This window comes from Lygodium microphyllum, chromosome 8 (genome assembly GCF_053477565.2).
Source record: "Lygodium microphyllum isolate KBCC chromosome 8, Lygodium_microphyllum_v1.1.10, whole genome shotgun sequence".
NCBI lineage: Eukaryota > Viridiplantae > Streptophyta > Polypodiopsida > Schizaeales > Lygodiaceae > Lygodium > Lygodium microphyllum.
The window spans coordinates 39,722,956-39,750,579 of NC_141142.1; the positions used below are offsets into that span (position 1 = coordinate 39,722,956).

General features: G+C 40.1%; 2 protein-coding genes and 1 pseudogene across 3 annotated transcripts in view; 1 reads left to right on the plus strand and 2 right to left on the minus strand.

The window, feature by feature from the left end:
• Positions 1-700: 700 nt before the first annotated feature.
• The window catches only part of LOC148032183 (uncharacterized protein YJL213W-like), a 63,816-nt gene continuing 36,892 nt past the window's right edge, over positions 701-27,624 (plus strand). Inside the window, exons 1-2 of one of the 2 annotated variants that reach the window (XM_087682812.1) lie at positions 701-889; positions 997-1,241. In XM_087682812.1, coding sequence (XP_087538938.1) covers positions 1,167-1,241 — 75 coding nt within the window. In that variant the 5' untranslated portion in view covers positions 701-889; positions 997-1,166. Of the gene's footprint in view, positions 890-996; positions 1,242-5,341; positions 5,744-27,624 lie in introns of those variants that run through there. The other variant, XM_087682811.1, reaches the window with a different exon arrangement.
• LOC148032184 (uncharacterized) lies at positions 19,116-22,218 on the minus strand. Its single transcript, XM_087683842.1, has 3 exons — positions 21,964-22,218; positions 20,987-21,358; positions 19,116-19,901 (listed from the first exon to the last, which is right to left on the minus strand). The coding sequence occupies exons 1-3, from the start codon at positions 22,216-22,218 to the stop codon at positions 19,116-19,118; spliced, it is 1,413 nt and encodes a 470-aa protein (XP_087539968.1).
• Positions 22,318-23,987, minus strand: LOC148032185 (uncharacterized; annotated as a pseudogene).

The window sequence follows — 27,624 nt, forward strand, 5'->3', positions numbered from 1 at the left end:
TTAGTTCATCAAGTGTTCCTATTTTGTATAGTGACTCTTTCGAAATTTGAGGATTAAATATTCCTAATCTTTAGGTTTGTAGGTTGAGTTTAAAAAATAATTACATTTAAAGATTGGAGAGGCAAAAAAGAATCTTAACAAGGATTGGAAGTTGATCAAGGAATAGGAGATTTTAGTAGATGTAAAGTGCAAATACAATGATCGTATGCAAAGGGTAAGCTTTTTACTTGTTTGTTGAAGCTACATTCTAGCCTCCATATGCCTGTTTGCTTATTTGGATTGCATGCCATCCATAGGTTCTCAACGCTATCAATCCTTCACTAGGAAGGGAGTGGAGGGAGACTTTATTCTCCTTGAGATTTGATGGCCCCAAGACAATAGTAGGCATTGAAAAGTTGAGCTTGATAGCAATCTCATCAATTTCCATTGACAAAAAGATCATGTGGCTGAGTATGCTTGAGAGCTCAAGAGTAGTGTGAAGTGCTCGTGGTATGCCAATCACGAATTTTGATTTTAGAATGTAAGATTGCGCCTAGCCCTTTGAATTGGAAATCTAAATTGCAGCTAGTACAAATGTGTTTTTTGAATTTTCAGCTTACAATTAGTTTTGGTGTAGGTGGCTATCTAGAGAAGTGTTGCTGGATATGATAGAGAAAAATGCATTGAGGACATTGGAAGATGTGGTAAAATTGGCAACAACTAAGGGGAGTCCTCTAGTTCTTCCTTTTGAGCCCTCTCTACATGATTACTTCTCACAATTTCGTTATGAAGGCAAAAAATGCATCTTTGGAACTATCAAGAAGATTGGCTCAAAGGATAAGGCCAAAAATAAGGATGATGGTCTTGCACAGTGTTAGCTAGATGTAGCCTCTTGTCGCTTGCTTTATAGGTATGAAACTACAATAGGTGAATCCTTGTTGCTATTTTCTATGTCTCCTTGATCGGTGAATATGTTATTGTGAATTCATACCTTTTGCTTTTATGTTTTGATGACAGGTACTTCTTGCACTTAAGGGATCTTACGTTGATAGTGGAATTGCTAGTTGCTTATAAGCCATGCATTGACATTGCAAACAAGAAATGCACTATGTATGGGGATGACATGGATGGGCTTTCTAGGGATGAGATTGAGAATTGTCCATGGTGGTTAGCTATGCTAAAACCTAATGTCTTGCCAAGTGAGAGACAAAAATTTGATGAGTTCAAACAGCTTGGGGATGGGGCTTATTTACAAGTACGAGGTAAGCCTGATTCGACATTTGAACTTTTCCTTGTCATATTTGATGCGTATATCTTTGGGAAATTTGTAGGTACTCAACGAATTCCTTTATTTTTGGTTGAAATGTAAGGAGTTCAATTTGAAAGCGTTGCATTTTGTATTGACAGTTGGAGTACATGATGACTCTATTGAGCCCTCTATAGATTGAACTTTGTGGGAGAGTCCTAATAGAGGTTTATTTCTAAGCATTTCCTATGCTTGTCTAGTGTAATGCTATCCACTTGTTTTAAAATGATTATTTTCTCTTTTACTTCTACAAGGGACTAGTTTATATATCCTCGCACATCCACCATGTGCCCCTTGCATACTTTCCTCCATGTACTGGTCATAATTATAGCCGAGGACCACATCCGTCATGGCCTTGGAGTTCCTTCAACATGTTTAGTAAACTTAGGATGGGTCATTTGTCTTGCATTTATCTCAGGTGGGTTTTTGGGTGGTTTGGAATGCTCACCTTAAGTTTTATTACTAGTTCGTGCTCACCTTGTTATTTTGTAGTAATTTTGTTTGGCCTTTTATGATGTGCATCCAACAATTTTCACTATCATGGATAGAAAGGCATGCAACCCCCTTGAATGTGGAGATTGTGCATAGATTCATAATGGAGGACATTGTTCATAGAGGGGTGATGGTGGTTGATTGTGTCTCCATTCAGGTGATTTTTAAATGCTTGATTTCTTTCTCAATTCATATTTTCTCCATGTGCTTGTGTTGATGTCTTTATTTTTGTATTGGTGTATTGCAATAGATGGATGCATTCCTCTTATATATGCTTCAACATCATGGGGGTTTGTCTTCTCTACAACTCCTGGATGGCTCGGCATTGGCACAAAGGCAGGGTGTAGACTTCACTTGGCATGTACTACAACACTACTTGCCAAATACAATGAGAACGATGGAGGCAAGAGAGGAATGTTAGCTTAGAGATGGTGTGTAGCATAGTGTTGGCTTCATGTAGAGTCTTTTGGATGCATTGTATTCTCCTCAGGGAGTGGGTGCGGTATAGCTACATTGATGCATGTATGAATGGCTTCTAGGCATCCATGTTACCCATTTGATAGTGACCTTGATATTATTGATTGCATTGTGCGGCCTTTGGTGGAGAGACCTCTTGTAGCTCTTAGGGTTGACAAGAGAATGATAGAATGGAGAGTGACCATGAGGATGAGGCTTATGGGTGTACGGCTTGCTCTTTACAATGCTTGACTTGGTAATACAATATTTGATGCTTTATGGTAGGACTTCAAAGCGTATGATAGATGTCTCATATGTGAATGATTTCTATTGCTTGCATTGTATAGTTCTGTATGGGTATGGAAGTGCATTCACTTATCCATTGATGTATTATCATGGTTATTATATTTACAACAAACAATTTGCTTGCAACTGTAAATAATGTTTGTAACTTGTACACTTTGCCAATATCCTTGAAGTGCATTGCCTTGCTATGCAAAGATAATGGTGATTATCATGAGCGTGGATACATGTTATGATGCAGTCCAACAGGGGACTAGAAGCAGACCCAAGCTAGGCCAAAAGTATATTGATGATGAGAGCAAGGAGTCTTCATCTCGTTAGTATGCTACTAAAGGAATGCATATTGTATTAAGCTACATTGCATCTTTTAGTTGATATATGACAACCTTTGCAATAGATAATATATATTAATTCCACATTGTGTTTGTCTAGTATATACTAAGTGGACCATATATTTGGCTTTGTTTGTTTTTATAGTCTTCAAATTTTACCAAAATAGCTCAGTTTCTACGTTTGCTCAATTGTAGCATGCTCGGCTTAAAGTTAAACTCAAGGTACCGTTGAAGGCAACTAAACAACACACTTTGCTACTAAGTAAACTCTAATTGTTTTTTGACCCTACGGCTTGCTTCATGTTGTGCCATGGAGACTTGTGGTTGATTCCTAGAAGCTACTCAAACAAGAATGTTCTATTTGGGTGCAAATTAAAAGCTACAAGATAGTGTGTTAGCCACTTTGGTAGATGTTATGGCTACCGTTGAGAAGGGTTTGGTTTCCCTGCAATGTGCATGCCACAAGTAGGAATTGTCTTTACATGCTTTGGAATATTTCTAGGAGGAATCCAATGTGGTTGTGGATTAATTTAACAAGGATGCATCCTTCAAGGTTTAGGTTGAAATGTGTTATGTTTGTTGGCCATTATTTTTATTTTGGGTAGTTGGGACATTGTATTGGTAGATTTCCCTTCCAAGAAGGATGGACTCCTTGATTTAACTAATAGGTTGGGATGCACAATGATGGTCATCATGTAGGCTTATTCATGGATGCTCCACCTATAGAGCATGGCAAGGATAAGGCTACACAACCAGTTCAACCCTCACTTGCTATTGAGATGATTTGACTTCCTGGCATGCAACCATCTCTCTATTCACTTTGTTTGATATTGTCGTCATGTCACTCTTGTACATTCTTTGTAATCAATATGATTACCCAGAGAGAGAGAGAGAGAGAGAGTTTGTGTGTGCTCATGGCACAAGTTATATTCAAAGCATGACTATATGTAGCCACTAGTGACTAATCTAACATTGTGTGAGCATTAAGTATCATTTGTGAATAGTTAAGAATAAATAATTTTAAATATAAATTTGAGTTTTAAAGTAAGGTTGTTTTCCTCTTGCACATTGCTAGCGAATGCACCTCTTTCTCAAAGTTGCATTGAATCCTTGGAAGGTATCTTCTTTTGCTCTTGAGAAACAACTATTGTGAAACTGAATTTGAGATTTTAAGAATAAAGTTTGCCTCGTGATTGTTGGAAATTTTCAAGTCATTCGTGTGAAGTACACTATTTGTAGTTCTTTGCAAGCAAAGGAAGTAATTACTCGATAGCACAAATGCCTTTCTTTGCTTGCAAAAATGTGATGCAAGCAAGGCAAAGCCTTGTGATTATTCACAATGACACCAATTGCGTAGGCTTGATTGGCAATGTTGGCTAGGCTAGCTAGTACAATAATAGATGGTGACTAAACATACACCTTATTTTACTTTTCTATTTGAATTATCTAGACCTCTCTCATATTTTAAAGCTATGGGTTGGATTAACTTTGAACACATGATATACTTACCTATGTAACTATTGACTCCTAAGGTAAATGCTAGAAATGTGTAAACATACATATTCGACTAGAAAGTGGCCTAATTGGGCTCACGTGAAAGAGGATGTTTGTGTGACATTCCCATTTAAGGTATTAATTGCGAGTAATATATGACATTGTAGCCTATTCTGATGATGTTAATGAGCTTCATTAAGTGTTGTGTATGCATCAATTTGTGGGGGAAGTTGATATAATCCCCCCTTTCTTGTCATCCTAACATCACTTTGACATTATACTCCACACTAGATAAAGTAAAAGTCCCACTTATGATTCAAACATGCAAGGGTATTGACTACTTTCACCAAGATTGGTAATTGTAGCTTAATGTAGTTCTATGCCCATAGACTTTAGTAGACCTTCAAAATAAAGGCAATCATATTTTTAGTAATTTTTAAAAGGGCAAAAGTTCATGCCACAACATGTTCAGTTTACTTGTAGGACTCTTGTAAAGTCTAGTGAGAGCTATTCCCTATCGGTCAATAGACATATGAGAGATTCATTACTTGTGACGTGGAGTAGAGAGAGAGAGAGAGAGAGAGAGAGAGAGAGAGAGAGAGAGAGAGAGAGGGGGGGGGGAGAGAAAGGTCATATGAATTAATTTTTGTCTTGTCTATCCAACCTTTGACACAAGTTGACAATGTAAACAGCCACTTCTTAGTTGTTTGCTGTTGCCTATGTGTGATCGATAGGCTCCCAAAAGGACGCAAAGGTAGCTAGAGGTCATGCCTAGACAAAGGTAGCAAGAGGTCATGGGCCACTAGTAGGTAGTAATTCTTACTAGATCAAAGAAGAAATGTAAAGAGGCTCCCAAATGGTCACACAAGTAGGAAGGGGTCATGCCTAGAGATTTAGTAATGTTCGTTTCAAATCTAATGGAATCACGTTCACATGGTACTTGGCTAGAAGAAGAACTGAAGCGACTCGCCCCCCCCCACCCCACGTGTTCAGCTCCAGAACTCCCCCTTCACTCATAACACCTGGATTGTATGCTTCCACAAGTACATGGCCGACTTTGCTCGTCGAAATACGCGCTGCCCCGCTAGCTCTCGCGTCGCAGAAGAGCTTTTCTTATCACTGAGGAAGGCTTCACAAACAAAAGCGGGTGCCAGGGAAGAAGATGGACTCTGACAACACGGACTCCTTTCCCCACAGAATTGGATATTGTGGTCCTGGAGGTTCTTCCACGGTGCAAGATCATGGTGTCTTGCTTTGCAATTGTTCAGTTATTCATCTTGGTGAGCCCCGATCAGAGCCTGTTGTGTCCAAAGGCATGCACATCCTGATCAGAGAGAAGAGAATTCGATATGTTGGACCTACTCCAGTTATCCCTTCTGAGGTATCATTAACCTGCCTATTGTGGGGTTGTATAAGTGTTCTGTCACTACTTTGATCACTTCGAAATATCAATGTGACACTGTTGGCTATGTGGACTTTGATGCAACGCCACCATCTCAATCTTGTAGATAGAGGTTACATTACTATCTACTAACGGTACATTCAATTGTCATGTCATGGTAACTGAGACCATAAGTGAGAACAAGAGGGTTAACCATGAGCGAGAGCAAGGGGAGTGACACTGGTCCCAAGGTGCTGGTCTAGCTGTCAACACTTGGGCTTATAATCATGAGGTTGTGCATTCAAGTCTCACTAGGTACATCACTTGGTTGAACGTGTAAGCCCAAGTCCTTGCTCACTCAAACACTTGGTCCTCCTCCTTGGTATGGTCACTGAGGAGGAGGGTTGTAGTGCGATCAAGCTCTGCTGTTCATTTGCTTGTGAGCTATCCTATTTGTGCATATGAAAAATGCCAGCATGGTTGTTGCCTGATCTCTTGGCTAATATCTGGAGGGGGAAGTGCCCTCCGCTCCCCACCCCCCACTCCTTGGGATGTTCAAGTCTGTGCGACTTTATCTCAGGGGGAAAAAAAGGTAATGGACAGAGGGCTCAGAAAAGACAAACAACATGACCAACATATATCGGCTCAGCAGAATGAAATGAAATGATGAATGATGATGAACGAATGCACAAGCAAGGTACTATGGATGGATGGTCAAGGAGCAGAGGCGGGAGAAGCCCACATAGGTCCATGTGACTCAAGGTCTAGGGTTGCAGGGTGGTAAAGGAGCTGTTCGTGATACTGCGAATCAGTCAGATGATTGTGTTGTACTGGAATGAATCTTGGAAGCAACAACAAGCTAGTGATTGTTTTTTGAACTGCTTTGGAAACTTCTGTTTTGGGTGTCTAGCAGTTGTTAGCAATGGAGGGCTGCAAAGCACAGAATCTGGCATGGAATGATGACATATTAGGCAACCCCTATGTTTGACAGGAGCAGTAGTGTGGGGCAATTGTGGAGCACTAGGGGCTGTTGGGGGAGGACTAGTAGGTCTAGACACCAACATCCATGATGTGGCAGTAGTGTGGCATCAAGAGTGTGTGGGGGCAGCATACTCCTACATTTGGCAGGAGGGCAGCAGCGAGGACAGGCTGAGGTCATTGGCCATGTAGTAGAGGAGGTTGCTTGGACAACAGACTGGTACCTATCTCTTGGCTGGTATGGAGTAGCAGGGGCTGTTGTGGAAGACTGAATGGGTCTGGACAGCAACATCAATGACATGGCAGCAGCATGGTGTTGCTAGGGCTGTCATGGGCAGCTTACTTGTGTGTTTGGTAGGAGAGTGGCAACATGGACAGGCTGAAGATGTTTGCTGGGTAGCAGAGGAGATCGCTTGGACAAGAGTTAGTACTGTTTTTTTTGGGTTTTTTTTTTTTTGGAATGGTAATGGAATGTTGAAGACAGCTGTAGCAATATTGGGATGGTGATGAAGACTGAAGGGTGGCAGTGAGTTAATGATAATAAGAGAACATTGCCACATATGCAAGGCTTTTCACTTGGAAGGCCACCCAGTTGGGTTTTGATCAGCCAACCGCCCAAATCACAAAACACAATGCTTTGCTAAGGGTAATGTAAGTTTGGGCACATTTACAGTGAGTTTTCACTTGAGCAGTGCTGCCTGTATGCAAAGGAAAATTTGGAATTGGATTTATAGGCCTGCTGCTATAAACAACAGAATTGACAATATGTAAAAAGCTGAGGGGTTGGAAGATGAAAAGGTGGAAGATGATGTGGAAGATTGATGTAAATATGTTTTTCCTGAGACTGGTGCACACGGCCGGTACCTTTGTACTGTTCTTGAGCCTTGGTATATTGATTCCATTTCTCGAGCATATTCTCGTTGACTTCTCACGTTCTTTGCAGTGTTCTTTTCTGTTTTTGGTGTTCTTGCAATTGGTTACAGCAGTGTCTCTTTGCTTCCATTGTTGCACACTTTTTTGGCATGATTTTAGAGCCTGTTCCTCTTGGTTCTGGCGCTCCTTACCGTGTTTGACTGCTGTAGTAAGGTCTGTCCACACATAAATTGCTGTAACATCTTGCATTTTGTGCTATGTACATTGGGGCTCTAGATTCCAGCCTATGTTTTGACTGATCTGCTGCTGATTCCAACTAAACTGCCAGTGATTTGCTAGTTTAATTACCATTTTGCTGTTTTTGTGGCCACTTTCAACCTTTTTTTGGGAGATATGCTCTCTAATAGTCTATATTTTCAGCCAAGTTTCTGTTTTCTGTCTGGTTTGGACATTCTCAAGGAATGGATAATACGTGTCAATTGTCATGCTTGTCAGTACACTCTCTTCACTTTTGTTCCTCGCTTTGTGGTTTGAACTATATTGCTTACACTTTTGAACTTGTGGTATTGGGTTTTACAAGTGTCTCTCCCTGTGCAACCATTTCACCACTCTCATCTTCTCTATATCTCATGCAAATGTGCCTATAGTACGTTGTTTCAAGAGCCATCTTATGTCTTTGGATGTCCTGTCCTATTTTAGATTATTGTGATGAAGACCTTCACGGGGACATGAAATTTTAGAGATGTTTTGCTTTTGCTAATAACAATTGATAAATTTAATAATTAAATTTGCAATGTTTTAAGGCATATGTGATGCACATGGCAATTATTCCATAGTAATAGGCCAAGGACCCTAAGGAAGCAGTGGATGTCAAAGGCAAAAGTTGTGATAAGTTATGGCAACTGGGTTTGGGATGTCAATTGGTGTCAATTTCGCCCTAGGACAATTAATTAGACATTAACTGTTAGTGGTGATACTAGGGACTAGGCACTAATTAATTAATTTGTGTACGTCCAAGGGTAAACTAAGGTTAGGGATTGCTCGGGGTTACAAATGATCTATGCAATTAAATTGTGGATAGGCACATTTAATTTTGGGCAAGGTCAGAAGGGTTGAAATTAATTTTCAAAATTAATTAATTTTGTAAATTAAGTAATTGATCGAAAATTGTTGAAAAATAGGATTAGAAGGTTGCCATTTGGCAAAAATGGCCATGCAATGGGAAAGAAGGCTGTTTGGAACTAGGAGAGACTCATTGAGTGCATTCACCTTGAGAGAGAGAGAGAGAGAGAGAGAGAGAGAGAGAGAGAGAGAAGGTGTTGCTGATCAGTTTTCAGAGCAGAAATTAGTCATTTGTTGCAGGCAACAGCAGCCAAGAGCTAGTTGGGATTAGATGATAGCAGAATTGTGCTTCCCAAGGGCTGGCAACACTTTCAGAAGCCTGGTGACTGCATATTCTAGGCTCCAAGAGCAGCAGGCGATTGCATTAAATGCAGATTAGATAGTGCACCAATCAGTTTTGAAGGTTTTCCTGCATGGAAATTCTGAATTTTCTCTCTTCTCAGCATTCTCCCACCTTCTCTAGTCCATTCTCTGAGTTTCTTAGCAGTCCTCAGCCAATTGAAGTTGTTCTCAGTTAGATTTGGTGGACATTTGTGGGATTTTCGTTTTAAGCCCTAATTCTTAGTAGAAATTAGGGTTTAGTAGCCACCTTGGGACCCGTGCCAACAGATAGAGGTATCGTACACATGGAAATCAGCACACATGAAATTCAAGGAATTGTCAGGGATTTTGGATGCCAGTCCATTCCGTTTGATTTGGCGCACCATTTGGTTGAACTCCATTTAATACCAATACAAGTCTTGGTTGTACATTATTCAATACCAATACAAGTTAAAGAAATACTATGAGGGGTGTCAGTTTTGGGGCGAACAAGGTGTCCAATGTCCAAGAATATTATGGTAAAATGTGCATTTCAGTCTATATTTATTTTGTTAATCGCTGTAATTAAGTGCTTGATGAGGTTTTACGATCCTCTTTGAGAAGGAAGTTTGGTTTTATGGTTCCATTACCTGGATACCATCAAATCCTTTGACTTGGTGGGTCCAAGGTACTTGATTGCAAGCCAAAAGCTTTTTACTAGTGTTGTTTTTATGATTAGCTAAGTAAGTAAAATGTTTTCATATAGTGAGATGGAATTAAGCAGTGGTGATGCTTCTTAGTATGAACATTTACATAGGGAAGAAGGAAATGCAATGCCTAATCTTGGATAAGGCTCACATGATAGACAACAGGCTGAAAATGTTGCTATTGGTCAAGATGCAAGGCCTTTAAGGCAAAATGAGGCTGATGATTAGTAAGGGGAAGAGAAATTTGATGACCAGTTCAAGAATCGGATGAGAACAACATAAAATCTCTTCGTCGGATTGGCAAAGGATCTTGAGTTTGTTTGATTTTTGAATACTCCTACGAAGCATAGTAAGAGCAAGAAAAAGAAGTCATCTTCTACATCGTCGCGACGACAGTAAGGTGCACCAAAGGTAGTGCGTAAGTCTTTACTTGAAGCTCCCAAAAAAGCCAATAAAGAAAAACAGTTGATACCTACTGGGCAAGGTATACAAATGCAAGGTCATCCTAGAAGTGCCAACCCAATGGATTTTGGATAGCTAGGTATATATGCAACGTTGGGATAGCCAGGATACTTTGGTTGTAGCACTATTTTTCATGCAATGGTTGGATAGGGACCACATATGAGAATGTATGGCATAACTCCTCATTGTATGTAGCAACCTATGCATGGTGTATAGGGCCCAATGCATTTTGGTACGACTAGTAATATGCATAACCCTATGTATGGCAGCATTGGTTTGATGCCTGGGGCACAAAGTGGCATATTTGGTAATGCATTAACATCCCTGAATGCTTATGGGGGCTCAAGGAATGAAGGCTGGTCATACAAATGCTTCTTTTAGAAATTGGTCTTGGTTAGGATACAAATATAACAAATGCACCCTTTTTGTAGCAGCTAATGTGTGACAACTTAACTCCCAAAGGGGTAGTAAATGACTATGATGAGGGTGGAAAATGAGTGAAGTTTGAGTCCTTTAGTGGTGCGCAAGATAGGTTGAAAGATTTGACTTTCATTCAACTGTTTGATGCAGCCTATTTAAGGGGAAACTTCACCGAATCCTCCAAGATTTGCAAGGCAACCACTTTTTTGAAAGGGAGTGCATTGCAGTGATAGTCCATGCTCTTAATGAAAGGAAAAGTTCCATCAACATGGGTACAATTCAAGCAAATGTTTGCATTGAATTGGTTGATAAGTACTTTTGAGGTGGATATCATGATAGCTTGGAATAAGCTTAATGTAAAAGAATGTAAGAATTTAGAGCAATTCAATAAGAGGTTTTGGAATGCATTGTTGTCCGTTATTTTTTATCATTTAGTATTCCTTCATGAGTAAGTGGAAAAGTATGTATGGATTGCCTAAAGGAATCTAGGATTTTTGCATTAAATTCACCGTATATAGCATATCTCAACTCATGGAGACTGTTGCTACAGCTGATGCATTGTTGTGTAGGAAAGATTTGAGCTTTCAAGAAAGTGGATAGAAGTTGAATAAAAAGTTGCCAAAGGTTGACAAAAGGGGTAGATTTGAAAATCAGTTTGAAAAGAGGTTAAAACAACAAAGGAAGGGCTGGAAATCATTGGCACAGTGCAATGAATTAATGGTTACAAATAAATGTTTTATTTGTGAACAAAAGGGTCACATTGCTAAGGATTGTCTCAATAGGTAACAAGCTGGAAAATCAAAAAATTAGGAAGATCCTAGGAGTTAAAAGCCTAAAACATTAGTTGGATTGGTGCGTGATATTGTTAATAATCAGTTCAATGATAATGCTAATGAGTTATGCAGAGCATGGGATACTCAGAATTTTAAGCCAACTTCATCTCTACAGACATGGTAGGCCGTCTAGGCATAAGAGAAGATGAGATGGAACCCAGGGGGGAAGTTAGAATGGTATGCAAAGGCTATGCAGAGCTTGTCATACCGCTCATTGGAAAGCTTTGATAGCACACTCAAGGATATGGACAACGAAGAGTTCTTTATTGCTCCACTTGAGGGTTGTGATGTCTTGCTTGATATACCATGGTGCTATCATATGCATGTAGTGATTGATTGACATGGTAAAGTGGTTATTATTTAACATAATGGCAAGACCATACTTTGGATGTAAAATTGAAAGGGGAATCTGTCCTTGTTGTATCAATTGCTGCTATTTTAAAAGTAATGAAAAATCACCTTTTAGCGTATTTGGTTTTTATTAAGGATAAGGTTGATAATGAGATTGTTGGGGACATGCCAACAAAGCTAGAGAAAGATCGCATTTTAGTTCTGAAAATGTATGCTAATTGCTTCTCTCAATCACATCCCAGGTAGCTACAGAGTTAGTGCAGCCCAGCATGAGGAGATTATGAGCCAAGTGATTGAGCTTTTAGAAAAAGGGTTGATTCAACCTAGCTCTTCAGTGTTTTGCTCTCCACTACTTTTGGTGCAAAAAAAGAATGGTTTATGCTATATGTGCACTGACTATCATGCTTTGAATAAAATCATGGTAAATAATTTGTTTTTGATCCCTCGGATCGATAATACTATGGATAGATTGCAGGGGTAGCTATCTTCATCCATAGAGATTTGAAAAGTGGGTATCATCAGATACACATTAGACTAGAGAATGTGCCTAAAATAACTTCTATGATATCTTTTGGGTTGTATGAGTTTCTTGTCATACTGTTTGGACTTACAAATACTCATGTCACTTTTAGTCGGATGATGGATTGTATTTTCAAACCACATAGAGGATTTGTGGATACTTTCTTTGATAACATGATTATTTACTCAAAAAATGAGCTAGAGCATAGAAAGCATTTGGACATTGTGTTTAATGAGTTGCATAAGCATAGATTGATCATTAATGACAAGAAAAGTGAAATTTTTTTGCATGAAATCCACGTTTTGGGGCACATTGTATTGATTGATGATATTCATATGGACCTTGCAAAAGTTGATGCGATGCAATACATTCATGGCCATCTTTGAAGAATGTACACGAGATCCATAGTTTCTTGGATATATGTTCCTATTACAGGAAGTATCTGCACGGTTTTGCTTAAATTTCATCTCTATTACAGGCTTTATAGAAGAAGAATGTGCCATTTAGATGGATAGCAATGAAAATTTCAGCATTTGATAAGTCAAAAGAGAAGACGACTTGAGATCCTATGCTTGTATTGCCTGTTCTAAGGAAGTTATTTTGGTTCAGTGTGATGCATGTGGAAAGAGTATTGGGGTTGTTCTTGTTGAGAAATCACTTCTTCAGTTCATACACTTCATTTAGGGTTTCGCACTGACAACCCCAAAAAGAGCTAATGCCCATATTTTGGCCACTTTTTTAGTGGGTGCCTACACAGTGGTGCGCCATTCTAGATAGCTTATGTCTATAAATAGGTAGTCACTTCATTCATTCTTGACCACTCTCTTTAGTCATTCTTCACCACCACTTCTTTTCTCTCACCACTCCCTTCCACTGCGCTCGTACCCCTTTAGAAGGACATTGTGGTTCGTGGCTCATGGTTGCCTTCACCCTTCCTCTTCTGCTTTAGACACCCTGTTCTAGTATCACGCCTTGCATTTGGAGCATTTTCCACCTGGTGTCACCATCATCTACTTAGCATCAAGACCCTTTCTTCTTCAAGCTCTACCCTCACTTGCATTTTTGAGTGTGGAGGTCTTCTCCTTGCTTGGCATCATCATCTCCAGGATGGCGTCAGCATCCTAGCCTCTGGCAATAGTCTCTATTGCGATTTACCGAGCATTAGTGATTTTATCATTCATCTATCATAGGGGCTGTTGGGACCTGCATTTTTGCATCCTGGCTTCTCCTCCATCACTTGACGTCACCGTCTGTTACAGAGGTTGCTGGGATCTGTGTTTTTGCAGCGAGACTCATCCTCCATCATGTGTCATCTCATTATCCACCTAGCATTAGTATCTGGCCTGCTCTCCTTGCGTTTGATAGCGCTTCGATACTTTGGGATTTGCGTTTTGTTGCCCAAGTCACTCCCTGGCATTAGAGGACTACGGTTCGCTCCCTCGACAGTTGGCGGTTATCTTTCACATCTTTGACGGCATCAGAGGATAGTGGTTCCACCTTGACATCTATCTTTCACCTTCCACTGATTACTTGGATAGCCCACTGCTCGGAGGACTGCATTTCGCTCCCCTCACTGTGCAGATTTTCCATAGGTGCTATTGCTTGATTCAGACAAGTCAATGCAATTATCGTTTGGGCTTTGGCTCTGCTGTATCAGCTTTTCTTCTCATAGCATGATTCAGGGCATTGTCACTATGTTCTTCTTGTGTTACTGAGTTTCTTTTCTCTCTCAGTGTTTGTTGTACATACTTTGTGTTATTCCTCGCAAATCCTATTGTCTCTTTGCATTGTCACTTATTTTGACATGGTATTAAAGCATACCTGTTATTTTTGACACTTCTAATGCAGGATGGCCAAGTTGTGGCTTATGAGAGCCGTCTTCTCCACGGTGCAGAGATGAATTTTTAGGTCTTTGAGAAAGAGCTCTTGGCTGTAACTCATGCAGTCTACATGGAAATATTATTTGTTAGGAGTTGATTTTACAGTGTAGACAGATCATTAGACATTGAGATGTTGAGCTAGAATGCTCTTTACAGCTGATTAGCATTTTTAAACAATCCCAAAATAAGATTAATTAATGAAAAATGCAAATTTGGTGCGTGGTTCAAGAGAGTTTTAGTGGTCCCCCAAAACCCTAATTTTTTGGGGCACCCTTCAATATCTATAAATGGACAAGCTGTCCACCATTCAGCTTGATCCTTTGTTGTAGGTTTCTCACTCTATCGTGCAGATTTAAACTATCATTCACCTACCATCTGCTGTCCAGCCATCACCGACTGCAGCCCATCACTATTCAGCCCTAGGTGGCGTGTTTTCAGCCATCGCCTTGCTGTTTGGAGATCTCTATCTGCTGCATCATCATAGCACCTAATTAGCGTGCGTTTTCAGCAATTGGTGCCAGGAGATAGATTGATGCAATCTCTTCCACTAGGTGACTGCTGTAGTACTTGCGTTTTTGCTATCCACCAATCCGTCTACATAGGTTAATACCTCATTTCAGCCATCGTTCACCTACCATCTTCTGTCCAACCATCACCAACTGCAAGCCATCACTATCCAGCCCTAGGTGGCATGTTTTCAACCATCGCCTTGCTGTTTGGAGGTCTCTATCTGCTGCATCATCATAGCACTTGATTAGCCTGCGTTTTCAGCATGTGGTGCTAGGCAATAGATTGCTGCTATCTCTCCCACTAGGTGACTACTGTAGTACTTGTGTTTTTGCTATCCACCAATCCGTCTACATTGGTAAACACCTCTCCTATTGTTGCCTTAGTTTCTTGACACTTTGGTGATCAACGTTTGGTGTTTTCCACACTCCCACGCTTCGACATTCCGATTGTTGGTCACAGCACTTGGGATCTGTCGCTGATGGACATCACTCTCCGACACTGCATTGCTCTATCCTTGGGCATTTTATACATTCTTATATTCATTTATAGCATTTATTCACTTCAGAGTTTCTTCTCTCTATGTTTGTCTTTGTGTTTGAGTTTTGAGTTTTTGGTTTTGTGTTTTGTGTTTAGGGTTTGAGTTTTGCTTATCTCTATCTGAGTCTTTGTGTTTCAGTCTCGATCGTACATGTTGTGTTTCCTCAGTGCAAACCCTAGCATATCTTCACATGGTATCAGAGTCCGTGTTTTTTTAAAGAGTATTCTGCGGTGATTGTGGAGGCTAGTCTTCGTGCGAGACTCACATGCGACGGAATTTGACTCATAATGTCTCAGACACCTTCTTCTTTGGATCCTATGATGCCCTATGAGGCTTCTCCATCATTGGAGGCTTTGAGAAGGCATTACAGTCTCGAGGAGGAGGTAGACACACCTTTACCTTCGCTATTTTTTTCTTCTTGTTTTGGTCATCTTATAGATGAAGAGTTTGAGGAGTACTTGCGTATCATGTATAGTTCGATTTACACTCCTCCAAGTGCTACTACTTCATATGGACCGATTGGTAAGACTTGCCATCTCTTTGACCTTGGAGGGATTATGACATTCAGCGTGTCTAGCGATCCATCTCCTTCATCAAAGCCAGGCTTTGTGTCAGGTTCCTATAACCTTTTTGAGTTGTATGAGCCAAAACCCTCTTTTGTTTCTCCTTTTGGTGTGCAGGAGCTGGATGGTTTTTAGTTTGTTAACTTTAATAGAGGAGGCTCTCAAAGAAGATACCCTTCATCAAGTATGTCTCTACCATCTGTTTCATTTGAGCAAGTAAACCACACTTCTCAACTCCCTCCCATCCCAGCACTATCTTCTCCATATTTTGATCTACTCATATCTTCATTCCAAAATCTTGGATTACATTTCACTTTTGCCCAAAGCACACTAGGGATTGGATCTTTTATCTCCGTTGCTAACACTTTCTTTTTCTCCATCCCACTATCTACCTATCGTTCATTCCCTTCATCTCTTGGTGCATTGTTAGGGGGAATGCCACCCTTTAACATTGTACCTACCGCCACTTTACCCCATCCTTCCACTCTGGAATGGTTGTGATGGGCATCCCTCTCACTACCCTCAGACACTCACAAACCCCCCCACACGACCTTTTAGACACAAGGATATCCATCCTTTGCTTATGGGCTATTGTTACGCATTCCTTGGGTCACTCCTACGCAGGGATGTCCATCCAGTGCTCCCTGTATTTCTATCCCTCCACCTTGGGTTCCACAGGCAGTTACCATGCCCACATTTGGATCCGCTATGCACACTGCTCTATGAATGGTGGGCACTCTGGGATTACTTTTCAAGTGTATTCCACTCCATCTCCCTATCCTTCCTATCCACCCTACCCATTACACACCTTCTCCATCTCTTAGCACTACTACTGTTGCAACAGCTAAGAATGCCTTCACAAATAAGACTCGTTTTAACGGGTCGAAATTCACTACTTGGTTGAAATTCATGTAATAAGTGCTTGAATCTTAGGAACTTTGGAACCTTGCCACTGATACTTAGCCTATGCCACACCCTTGATTAGGTCACCTTGATCATATCTGTCAATGGAGTGCCTGTAATGCTACAGCCAATGTTGAGTTAATACAAGGTTTGCTTCCCAAGTTTCACTCTTAATTGTAGCATTTTCCCCTCACATTTGAGCATTGGAGTCATCTCATTGAGTGCTATGTGGCTCGAGATTGCACTCAGTGTATCAATATTGATTTTGAGCTTTAGGAGTTTTCCATTAAGGAAGGGGATGATTTGAAAGTCAAGTTGGCGAAATATCGAGGGTTACTCACCGAGTTTGCTACTACTGGCTCCCTAAAGTTAGACGGCGATTAGGTCATGTTCTTCTTGAACAAGTTGCTTGACAAATATTTCCATTTTATCCGGCATATTATCTCATAACCTAGATTACTGACCTTCTACGAGTTCGAGTGTCAGTTCTTGCGTTATGTGAGGCTGCATAATCAAGTCCACAAAAAGTCCTCCACTCATATTGAAACCAGTCTATGACTCACATAAAGCAGCAGTTCCTTCAATTAACACTTGGTCTTTACACACACACACACACACAAAGCAGAGACCTCACTCCCTCGCTCAACACTAGATTGGCCTCGAAGACCGGCACCCCTCTTGGTATTTCTTTATCAATTAAAAGATGAAAAATTACAAAAATACATAGCCTGTGAACAGTTGGTTTTCATCTCTTCTGAGTAAATCCCAGCTGCATAAGAATAATACAGCATGTCCAGATCAACATTCCTTTTAGGAAAGCATTTTGTGTGACCAAATCTCAATGATTCCTGTGCAGAATTGCAGTCTGCAGATCTCTGAATTCACTGTTCTTATTGTCCAGTGCACTATTCTTACTGTCTAGCATGTGCAGAATTCAAGTTTCTTACTGTTCAACATGTGACCAAAACTCAATGATTCGTGTGCAGAATTATAGTTTGCAGATCTCTGAATTCACTGTTCTTACTGTCGAGCATGTCCAGAATTCACTGTTTTTACTGTCCAGCATGTCTTGCATTTTCTTTGATGGAATCAGCCTATTATGCGAAGTATTTCCTCTAAGAATAGAGAGAGAGTTGATCAGAGGGAGCAAGCTCTACCTCCGTACTTGAGTCAGAGACGTAGAAGTACTCTCCATGGCTGATTTTCTTGCTGCAATTTGCCCTCAGCTCCTCAAAACTTCATTCTCCCATTTGCCCCTTATGTCTATTACGTTTTTAAAAAAATGCTCTCTCTCTCTCTCTCTCTCTCTCTCTCTCTCTCTCTTTCTCTCTCTTTTGGGAATTTGTGCCACATGGCATACATGTAACAATTTTCCCGTTTAAACCTTCAAGTCTAAAATTCTCCATGATCGGTGCAAAATTTGACCTCGGCATAGACCAGAGAATTAATCCTTGTGTAAAAACGAAGATAATGACGTGAACAGATTCTGGGGTCTAAAAATAGTGACTCCCTAAATTTTAGGGATGGTGATCCCTGCATTCCTCAAGTTGTTCTGAGCAAGTTTTATCATTGTGACCACATCAAAAAGTGTAATATGGCTCAATTACGGTGACTTTTATTCTGTGAGCATTCTCACATGTGCATCTTCTGTCTTTGCCATACTCATTGTCCTGCACCATCTCCAGTGGCTAAGCACATAGTCCCAAACTACTGACATTCTATTCTTCAGTGCCCATTTAATATGGAACCGGTCCTAAGGCTCAGACAAACCATTAGTCCAATTTGTCCCAATGGCTGTCTCTTTTGGCCATGCAAAGATCCCGTTTATTCCAAGAGAACTCTAGGGGTAAGAAGCAACAACAACAAAAGAAAAGAAAAATAAAATATTTATATAAGTAAATAAGAAAAGCAACTGTAAAAAGTATCACCACCTGGTGACATACCCCCCTCTTGAAAGAAGCAAGCGAACTCGATTGCATGCCACATATGCTAACGAATGACACAGGGTGATAACAAGATTCTCCATGTTATTAGTGCCATTGCATGTATCACTTGCTAACATATGACACGGGGCAGTGGTAGGAGTTTTCCCACTACCATTTGTGTCATTGCAAGTTCAAGTCTCACATAGGTGGAGGATTACATCCTGTATCCAACTATGATTACTTGGAGCCTTTCTAATATATATGTTTCCGGATGCAATATAGGGCGATAGCACGTATGCGCGAACTATTAGTGTCACAACATGCATATTCATTTAACAAAAGTGTAATAAATATAACTTCAAAGCACTGAGATTTCATTCAATGATACACATGTTAATGCTAAATGTAAACCATACATTGTGCATTATTCAATGAGATGCAGTATTCAAGTGTACAATAGAGAATGTACATTGCTTCAAAAAGCATTCTAAGTCATTGTAGATTCCAATAAGAAAGCTTCTTGGTAAAGTTGCAATAACTGAGGCGAATCTGCCAATTCAGCCTCTTCGATCCATTTGGTATCCATTGGTGAATAGTTCTTGAACTTCACAAAAAATCTTCTTATAACTTTGCCTTTCACTTTCCTATCCTTATGTGCCAGGATTTGCTTAGGAACTAGAATCTCATCTAATTCCTCTACTTCAGGCTGTTCCTCTTGAACCATATCTTCCGGCACTTCACCAATAAAAGGCCTCAATAGGCTCACATGGAATGCATTATGAATTTTCCAATTCTCTGGCAATTTCAGCCTATATGCTATGTCATTGATCTTCTCTGAGACTTGAAAAGGGCCATAGTAACGCATACTCAGCTTTGGAAATAAATGTTCCTTGCCCTTCTGTTTTCTCAAACGTGCCTTTTCAAAACACAATAAGACCCAATCATCCTTTTTGAACAAAAGCTCTCGACGATGACTATCAACGGCTCTTTTCTGTTTAGCTTGTGGCTTTTCTGGGGCATACTTGACCTTTTTATATGCTTCTTCCCAATCTTTTACATAATGATCTGCTTCAAAGATGTTATCTTTTGTTTGTAAAATGGGAGGCAATTTCTTTCCACCTTCCACAATCTCAAAAGGTGCTTTGCCAGTAGATGAGTGCACAGTATTATTGTATGCATACTCAACCAATGGCAAGTAGTGTTCCCAAGAAGTCTTATGATCTGAAATATAACACTTCAGTAGATCTAAAACAGTCGAATTTGCTTCTTCAGACTGTCCATTAGTTTGTGGATGGAAAGAAGATGAAAATTTCAGCGTAGTGCCCATGTTTTCAAACAATGCTTTCCAAAACAAGCTAGTCATTCTTGGGTCTGTATCACTCACAATTGACCGTGGCATTCCATGGTACTTGAAGATATTTTGCATAAATATCATTACCATGTGTTTTGACTTAATCTTTTTTCTTATAGGAATGAAATGTGCCTGTTTGTTGAATCTGCAAATGATAGTCCAGATTCCATCATTCCTTGAAGAAGTTCTTGGAAGATCAAAAATGAAATCCATGGCAATACTTTCCCATGGCCTTTCTAGAATAGGCAGTGGTTGCAATAACCCTGGTGCCTTCTGTCTATCAAATTTGACCTTTTGGCATACAAGGCAAGATCTGACATATGCATCAACATTAGATCTCAAGGCTGGCCAATAGAAGAAAGTCTCTACTGCTTTGACTGTAGCATCAATACCATGATGTCCTGTATACGGTGGAGCATGACTTTCCAATAAAACTTTTGGCCTTTAACTGCTTTGTAACGCATAGTTTTCCATGTATTATGATAAAGCCTTCTTTGAACACATAATGATCATGATGTTGGCCATTGATCAACTGTTCATAGATTTTAGAGAAATCTTCGTCATCAGCATACTGCTCTTTCATATCATCCAATCATGGTGATAAGGAATTGAAACAGCTGACACCTGTGGCTTGTGAGATAAAGCATCTGTAACTACATTCTTCTTGCCTTCCACATGCACTGTGAAATGAAACATAGATAGGAAATTTTCCCAATGCATGTGTTTCTCTGACAATTTAGCATGTGTGAGAAAGTATCTAAGTGTTTGATGATCCGTTTGCACTACAAAATTATTTACCAAGCAAATAGTGCTTCCAACTAGAGAGTGTATGGATCACAACCAATAATTCTTTCTCATAAATTTTGGTAAGTCCTTTCAATGATAGTAAGTACTCTACTCTCGTATGCCACAACTCAGCCATTCTGCATTAATACAACACCAATGCTATTTCCATATGCATCACACTGCACTACGAATGACTTAGATAGATCTGGCAAAATAAGTACTGGATCTATAGTCATTTTCCCCTTCAAACATCTAAATGCTGATTTCTCTTTGTCAGTCGATTGCCATTTAACATCCTTCTTTTCAAGCGCATGTAAAGGAGAAGCAATCTCTGTAAAGTATCTTATAAATCTTCTGTAGTAAGAGCATAGGCCAAAAAAACTGCGGACATCATGAACAGTTTTCAAGTCTGGCCAAGAGACAATTGCTTCTATCTTTGCAGGATTCATCTTCACACCATCTTTAGAAACTATGTGCCCAAGGAAGTGAATCTCTTTCAAAAATAATTCACTCTTCTTACCATTAATAAGCAATCTGTTACGCTTAAGCTCATTAAAGACTGCAACTAGGTGTTTTCTATGCTCCTCTTCATTCTTTGAAAAGATAATCATATCATCAAAGAAAGTGCCAATGAAACTTCAATAAGGGCGGAAAATTCTATCCATCATCCTGTTAAACATAGCAGGAGCATTGGTCAATCCAAACGGCATGATTAAAAATTCATAGAGACCAAATGTCGTTCTAAAAGCAGTCTTATGGATATCATTTGGCTTGATTTTGATTTGATGGTACCCACTTTTCAAATCTATCTTGCTAAACATTCTTGCTCTTTGTAATCGATCAAGAATGTCATCCATCCTTGGAATCGGAAACCTATTCTTGATCGTGTTCTTATTCAAGGCTTTGTAGTCAATACACATTCGCCAAGAGCCGTCCTTTTTTTGAACTAACAACACAAGTGAACAAAACGGAGAACTACTATTATTCAATGATAAGAACTGATTTCTTTACAGTATGAGAGAAGAAAGAGGGGAAAATCAGCCTTTCTCCATCGTTGATCAGCAGTACATGGATAGGGCTTGCTTCTTGTTGCTAAAATGGAAGAAAGAGCTCGAGAGGAGATCTGAATGTCTCAAGGCCTAGCAATATGATGCCCAAAAGCGATAGAGTTAGGACCCTTTTTTAAAAGCTCATTAACCTGTGTCATAATCTCTTTCTGTTGCGCCGCACTGACCTTGTACGGTGGCCTATTGGGCGGACTAGTCCCTGGAATAAGATCTATGGTATGATCTTCAGGCCTCTCAAGGGATAACTCTCGTGGTAACGAATCTGAGAAACAGTCACTGAATTTATCCAAGAAAGCCCTTCTACTTTCATCTAGTACAGACACATTACTGTCATCTTCATTAACTTGCTTTGCAAAAATCAAGTATACAGAAATACGATTTTTCATTACAGAAGTAATTGCAGAAGCAGAAACAATTGGGACAGACTCTCCTTTAAGCTTCACATCTAACACATGAGTCTTGCCCCTATGTACAAGAGTAATCGTTCTATTGTAAGTATCCAAGATAGCATGCTTCCTGTGGCACCATGGGATACCCAAATAGAACATCACAGCCCTCTAAAGGCATAATATGGAACTCCTCTGTGTCCACATAGCTTTGAATATGCATACAAAGTTTGCCAAGATTGGGGTGATAGGTTCAGTATTATTTGTGCATGCCAAATTAGCCTGCCCAACTGGTCCCATTTCCTTGGGACGTATACCCAGCTTAGTTGCTAATGTTGGTGAGATAAAGTTTGCACGAGCTCCATGATCAAATAAAATAAGCACTGTGGAATCTTTGAGCTTTCCCCAAGCTCTACACAATTCTGTAGCATCATCAGCTGATTGATCTCTTACCATATTAGGCACTAAGCCAACACTGGGCTTCTTTTTACTTGGCGCATCTTTATCCTCCGCATCTTTAGAAGATTGTTGTGGGCACTTAGAAGCAATTTGACCTTTCTGTTCACATATAAAGCATTTACCAGCCATATTAAAGCCTTTCTTTCTTCAAATGATTTGCCAAAAAGTGGCCTTTTCTGTCCTTTACCGTGTTTAAAAGAAGTCTGAGGTGGCTGTTGAAATCTTTTCTTCCAAAAAGACTTCTTTGTAAAGCTGGTCTTTTTTGGAAATTGCTTCTTCTTCTTGCTAGGATCTTGCTTAAACTTAGAATCCTTCTTTTCAGTGCCTTTAAAGCTGTCAGCTTTTCCTTTCAACAATGCATTTGCCACACCAGCATTTTCAATTAACTGTAACATATTTGTAACCCTAGTCTTGGAACAATAATCCTTGATGGCTTTGGGCAAGCCGCAGCAGTACTTTTCAATTTGTTCTGATAGGGGCACTGTCTTGTAAGAACTCACGGGCAAAAGTGCTTCCCAAAATTTCTTATTATACTCTTCTAAATCCGTACAATTTGCTGCGTCCAATTTATGCCATGCAGTCATGACATCTACTTCAAACGTGTTAGTTAACCATGAGGCTGCAAACAACTGTTTAAAATGGGCCCAAGTGGCAGGTGCGTATCCTTGCATCAACAATATGTTCCACCACTGCAAAGCATTACCTTTCAAAAATGTTGCAGCCTTCCGCACCTTAGAAGTCTCAGTAAAATTCCCTCCTGTGTAAGCCGCATCAAACTGCTGTATAAATGTCAAAGCTTTCAGCTTATCTTGCATATCACTGAAGGTTTCAAACTTTGTTGCCTGACCACCCTCTTTATAGTCTTTAGGCTTTGAACTTTTTGGTGTTAGGTTGTCATAGACAGGTGGCTGTAAAAAGGGAAGTCCCTTAGGTGCATTATCAGCATTCATTTCACTTGTCTTAGCTGCCATATGTCCACTAGGCTGAAAAAAACCAGCGGCTGCATTTTGTACTCCATGCATAAAATAAGGACTTCACAGAGTCTGATAACCGGGATGTAGACCAATATTAGCATAAAGTGGGTTCACTGCCTCAATAGGCATCATTCCTGGTGGCCCTTTAGGCAAGTATCCCTGATAACCCGTGGGTAATCCAGCCATTGCTTGAAAAACTGACCCACCACCAAAGTAACCAGGATAGGTAGCAAACTGAGGAGGAATAGTCTGCTGTGCCACTTGTGCATTACTGCCTTGACCATTTACTCCCTGGTCTTGTGCTCGTGCTTCTTGTTGGACTGGACCTGTCTCCATGTTTAGTATCTTTTCCACATTCTCATGCACATTAGAAGTTTGCCTTTTTAAGCGTTTCATGGTATGATGTGATGACTCAGCTTGAGAATCCTCATTATGTGACTTAATTTTTTTTTTCATTTGAGGATTCTTTACAAGCTGTTCGAAAGAGCCAACCATACTGAGGAGTTGTGCCATAAACAAGTCCTCCTGTTCTTGCTTCTCATCCTGTGGTTCAATGTCGGTTCTAGAAGTTGCTGACACCTGTGTACCAATACTCTCTCTTTGGTGTCTACGAGCAAAAGAAGAACTCTCTTATTCATGAGGGAGTTTTCCTTTGCCTTTATCCATGTCTGCTATCTCTCTAATCCTGTAATCTCTGTGAAACCTGTGTGTATGGCCTTTTCACGCAAAACTGTCCGAGCTTAAATTCTTACAAAAAAGAATTCAAATCCCGGGGATGGAACCATGAAACCGGTCTATGACTCACATAAAGCGGTAGTTTCTTCAATTAACACATGGTCTTTACACACATACACACACATAAGCAGAGACCTCATTCCCTCGCTCAATACCAGATTGGCCCCGAAGACCGGCGTCCCTCTCGGTATTTCTTTATCAATTAAAAGATGGAAAATTACAGAAATGATAATGTTCCAAAATACATAACTTGTGAATAGGTGGTTTTCATCTCTTCTGAGTAAATCCCAGCTGCATAATAACAGTACAACATGTCCACACCAACATCCCTTTAAGGAAAGGTGCATTTTCTATGACCAAAACTCAATGATTCCTGTGCAGAATTGCAGTTTGCAGATCTTTGAATTCACTATTTTTACTGTCCAGCATGTACAGAATTCACTGTTCTTACTGTTCAGCATGTGACCAAAACTCAATGATTCATGTGCAGAATTACAATCTGCAAATCTGTGAATTCACTGTTCTTACTGTCCAGCATGTCCAGAATTCATTGTTCTTACTGTCCAGCATGTCCTGCATTTTCTTCGATAGAATTAGCCCATCATGCGACGCATTTCCTCTGAGAATAGAGAGAGAATTGATCAGAGAGATCAAGCTCTACCTCCGTACTTGAGTTAGAGACGTAGAAGTACTCTCCCAATTTTCTTGCAGCAATCTGCCCTTAGCTCCTCAAAACTTCATTCTTCCATCTGCCCCTTATGCCTATTACCTTTTTTTTTCTAATGCTCTCTCTCTCTCTCTCTCTTTTGGGAATTTGTGCCACATGGCATACATGTAACAATTTTCCCGTTTAAACCTTCTGGTCTAAAATTCTCTATGATCGGTGCAAAATTTGACCTCAACATAGACCAAAGAATTAATCCTCGTGCAAAAACGAAGATAATGATGCGAACAGATTTTGGGGTCCAAAAATAGTGACTCCCTAAATTTTAGGGATGGTGACCCGTGTATTCCTCAAGTTGTTCTGAGCAACTATTATCATTGTGACCACATCAAAAAGTGTAACGTGGCTTAGCTACGGTGACTTTTATTCCGTGAGCATTTCCACGTGTGCATCTTCTGTCTTAGCCAAGCTCATTGTCCTGCACCATCTCCAGTGGCTAAGCACACAGTCCCAAGCCGTTGGCATTCTATTCTTCAGTGCCCATTCAATATGGAACCGGTCCTAAGGCTCAGACAAACCATTAGTCCAATTTGTCCCAATGGCTGCCTCTTTTGGCCATGCAAAGATCTCGGCTTATTCCAAGAGAACTCTGGGGGTAAGAAGTAACAACAACAAAAGAAAAGAAAAATAAAATATTTATATAAGTAAATAAGAAAAGCAACTGTAAAAAGTATCACCACCTGGTGACACATATCCATTTAGAGGGGCAAGGGTTGGTTGCCTCTTCTTCGGGAGAGAAAATCAATAGTGGCAAGATCTTGCAAGATGCGAAGGCAAGCCAAAACAAGGGTGAGACCACTTCCTTCGATGGAAACAAAAAAACATGACCCCTTTGGCATCAAATCCCTAAGAAATTAGGGTTTAACAACCACCTTGGGACCCATGCTAGTAGATAGAGGCATTGTATATTGAAATCAACTGACAGTTGAAATTCAAGGAATCATTAGGGATTTGAGATGCTAGCCCATATCGTTTGATTTGGGACACCGTTTGGCAAGTTTGTGGTTTAGTTTGTACAAGTCCTAGGTGAAGATCAAGTGGTAATTTGCTTGATTGGCATCGTGATCACTTATGATAGCAAGGGGCTTTCGGATCAGCGGAGGAGATAAAGATATCTTGGTTTGTATTCCATCGAATAGCAATATAAGTTAAAGAAATTTTGCAGAGGTGCCAATTTTGGGACTAACAAGGTGCTCAATGTCCAAGAATGTTATGGTAAAGTGTGCATTTTAGTTTATGTTTATTTGTTAATTGCTGTAATAATTATGAGAAAGTGGTACTTGGGAGATAGATAATTTTGTTTCTACTCTGCTCTTCGCCGATGCATCTCTAAAGAGCTTTTTCTAGCAGTTACTTATTGTAGGATGTCTTCAAAAGTGTGGGAGAAGTTACAGCTTATGTATGAGGCTCCGTTGACCATACGAGCTGAACCTCTATGGTGAACTTCAAACTACTAGGCTCAAGGTGATTGATATGATTCCTTTATTCATTCTTTCGATGACCTGTATACAGAATCAGGTCTGACAATGCAATCCACCCTTCTAGAAGCACATCTTTGGAGATGGTTTTGTACAAGCTTCCTTTTGAGTTTGATGATGTGGCCAATGTCTTACAGGCCCAGACATTGACAACACCTGTTTGCTTTGATCATATGGTCTCCACGTTGCTTGAGCATAAGGCTTTTTGGTGTTCATAAGGGCGACTATCATCTCGATATGGTGGCAAGCAAGATGATTTTGTAGCTTAAGAGAGGGGTGACAAGTAGAAGAAGAAGAAGGCACAGTGGCATCATTGTGGCATGAAAGGGCATCTTTGAAAGGAATGCAAGGAACTAATGGCATAGTGGAAGGAGGAGGAGGAGAAGAAGAACAAGAAGGGTAAGGACTCTTCCGATAAGTCATCATCATCATTGTTTTCAAATTCAGATATTGACTCTAGCTGAAACCTGCTTTCTTTCCCGGTAAGGGTGGTGGTTGACTTGCTTTAAATGAAATTACAAGAAGCAAAATTTATGCAAAACTAGAAATGCATACTTTACCACTTAATCTATGATAGCCGACACCTGCTTTCCTTCAATCTTCAATACAATTGCCATCATAAAATGACTAGCATTGCTTAGGCACAATTTGCCCCTTGGTTATACAACAATCTAGGCTCAGTTAGTTCTTCAACCTCTTGTGTATGGGCCACAATAATTGATGAATGGGCTACCCCTCGGTTCAGCTGCAAGTCTCTTTGTCTCAAGCTGCAACACAAGTGTTGGGTCTTTAGTAATTGGGCATGGATTCTGAGATGGCCATGCAAACCCTAATATCTGCTGCAAATTAGGGTTTCAGCAGCAATTCCTGCAATTGCTCTTCACCCCAAGCTAGAAATTGCTGAGAATGGCCGAGGGATGTCAAAAGATGAGAAAGGAAAATGTAGAGAGAGAATTTTGATTGTTTTGCTGTTGCCAAAATGTGCTTGAATTTGCTGCTGCCCTGATTTTGGACAGCATAGATGTTGTCACTTGCA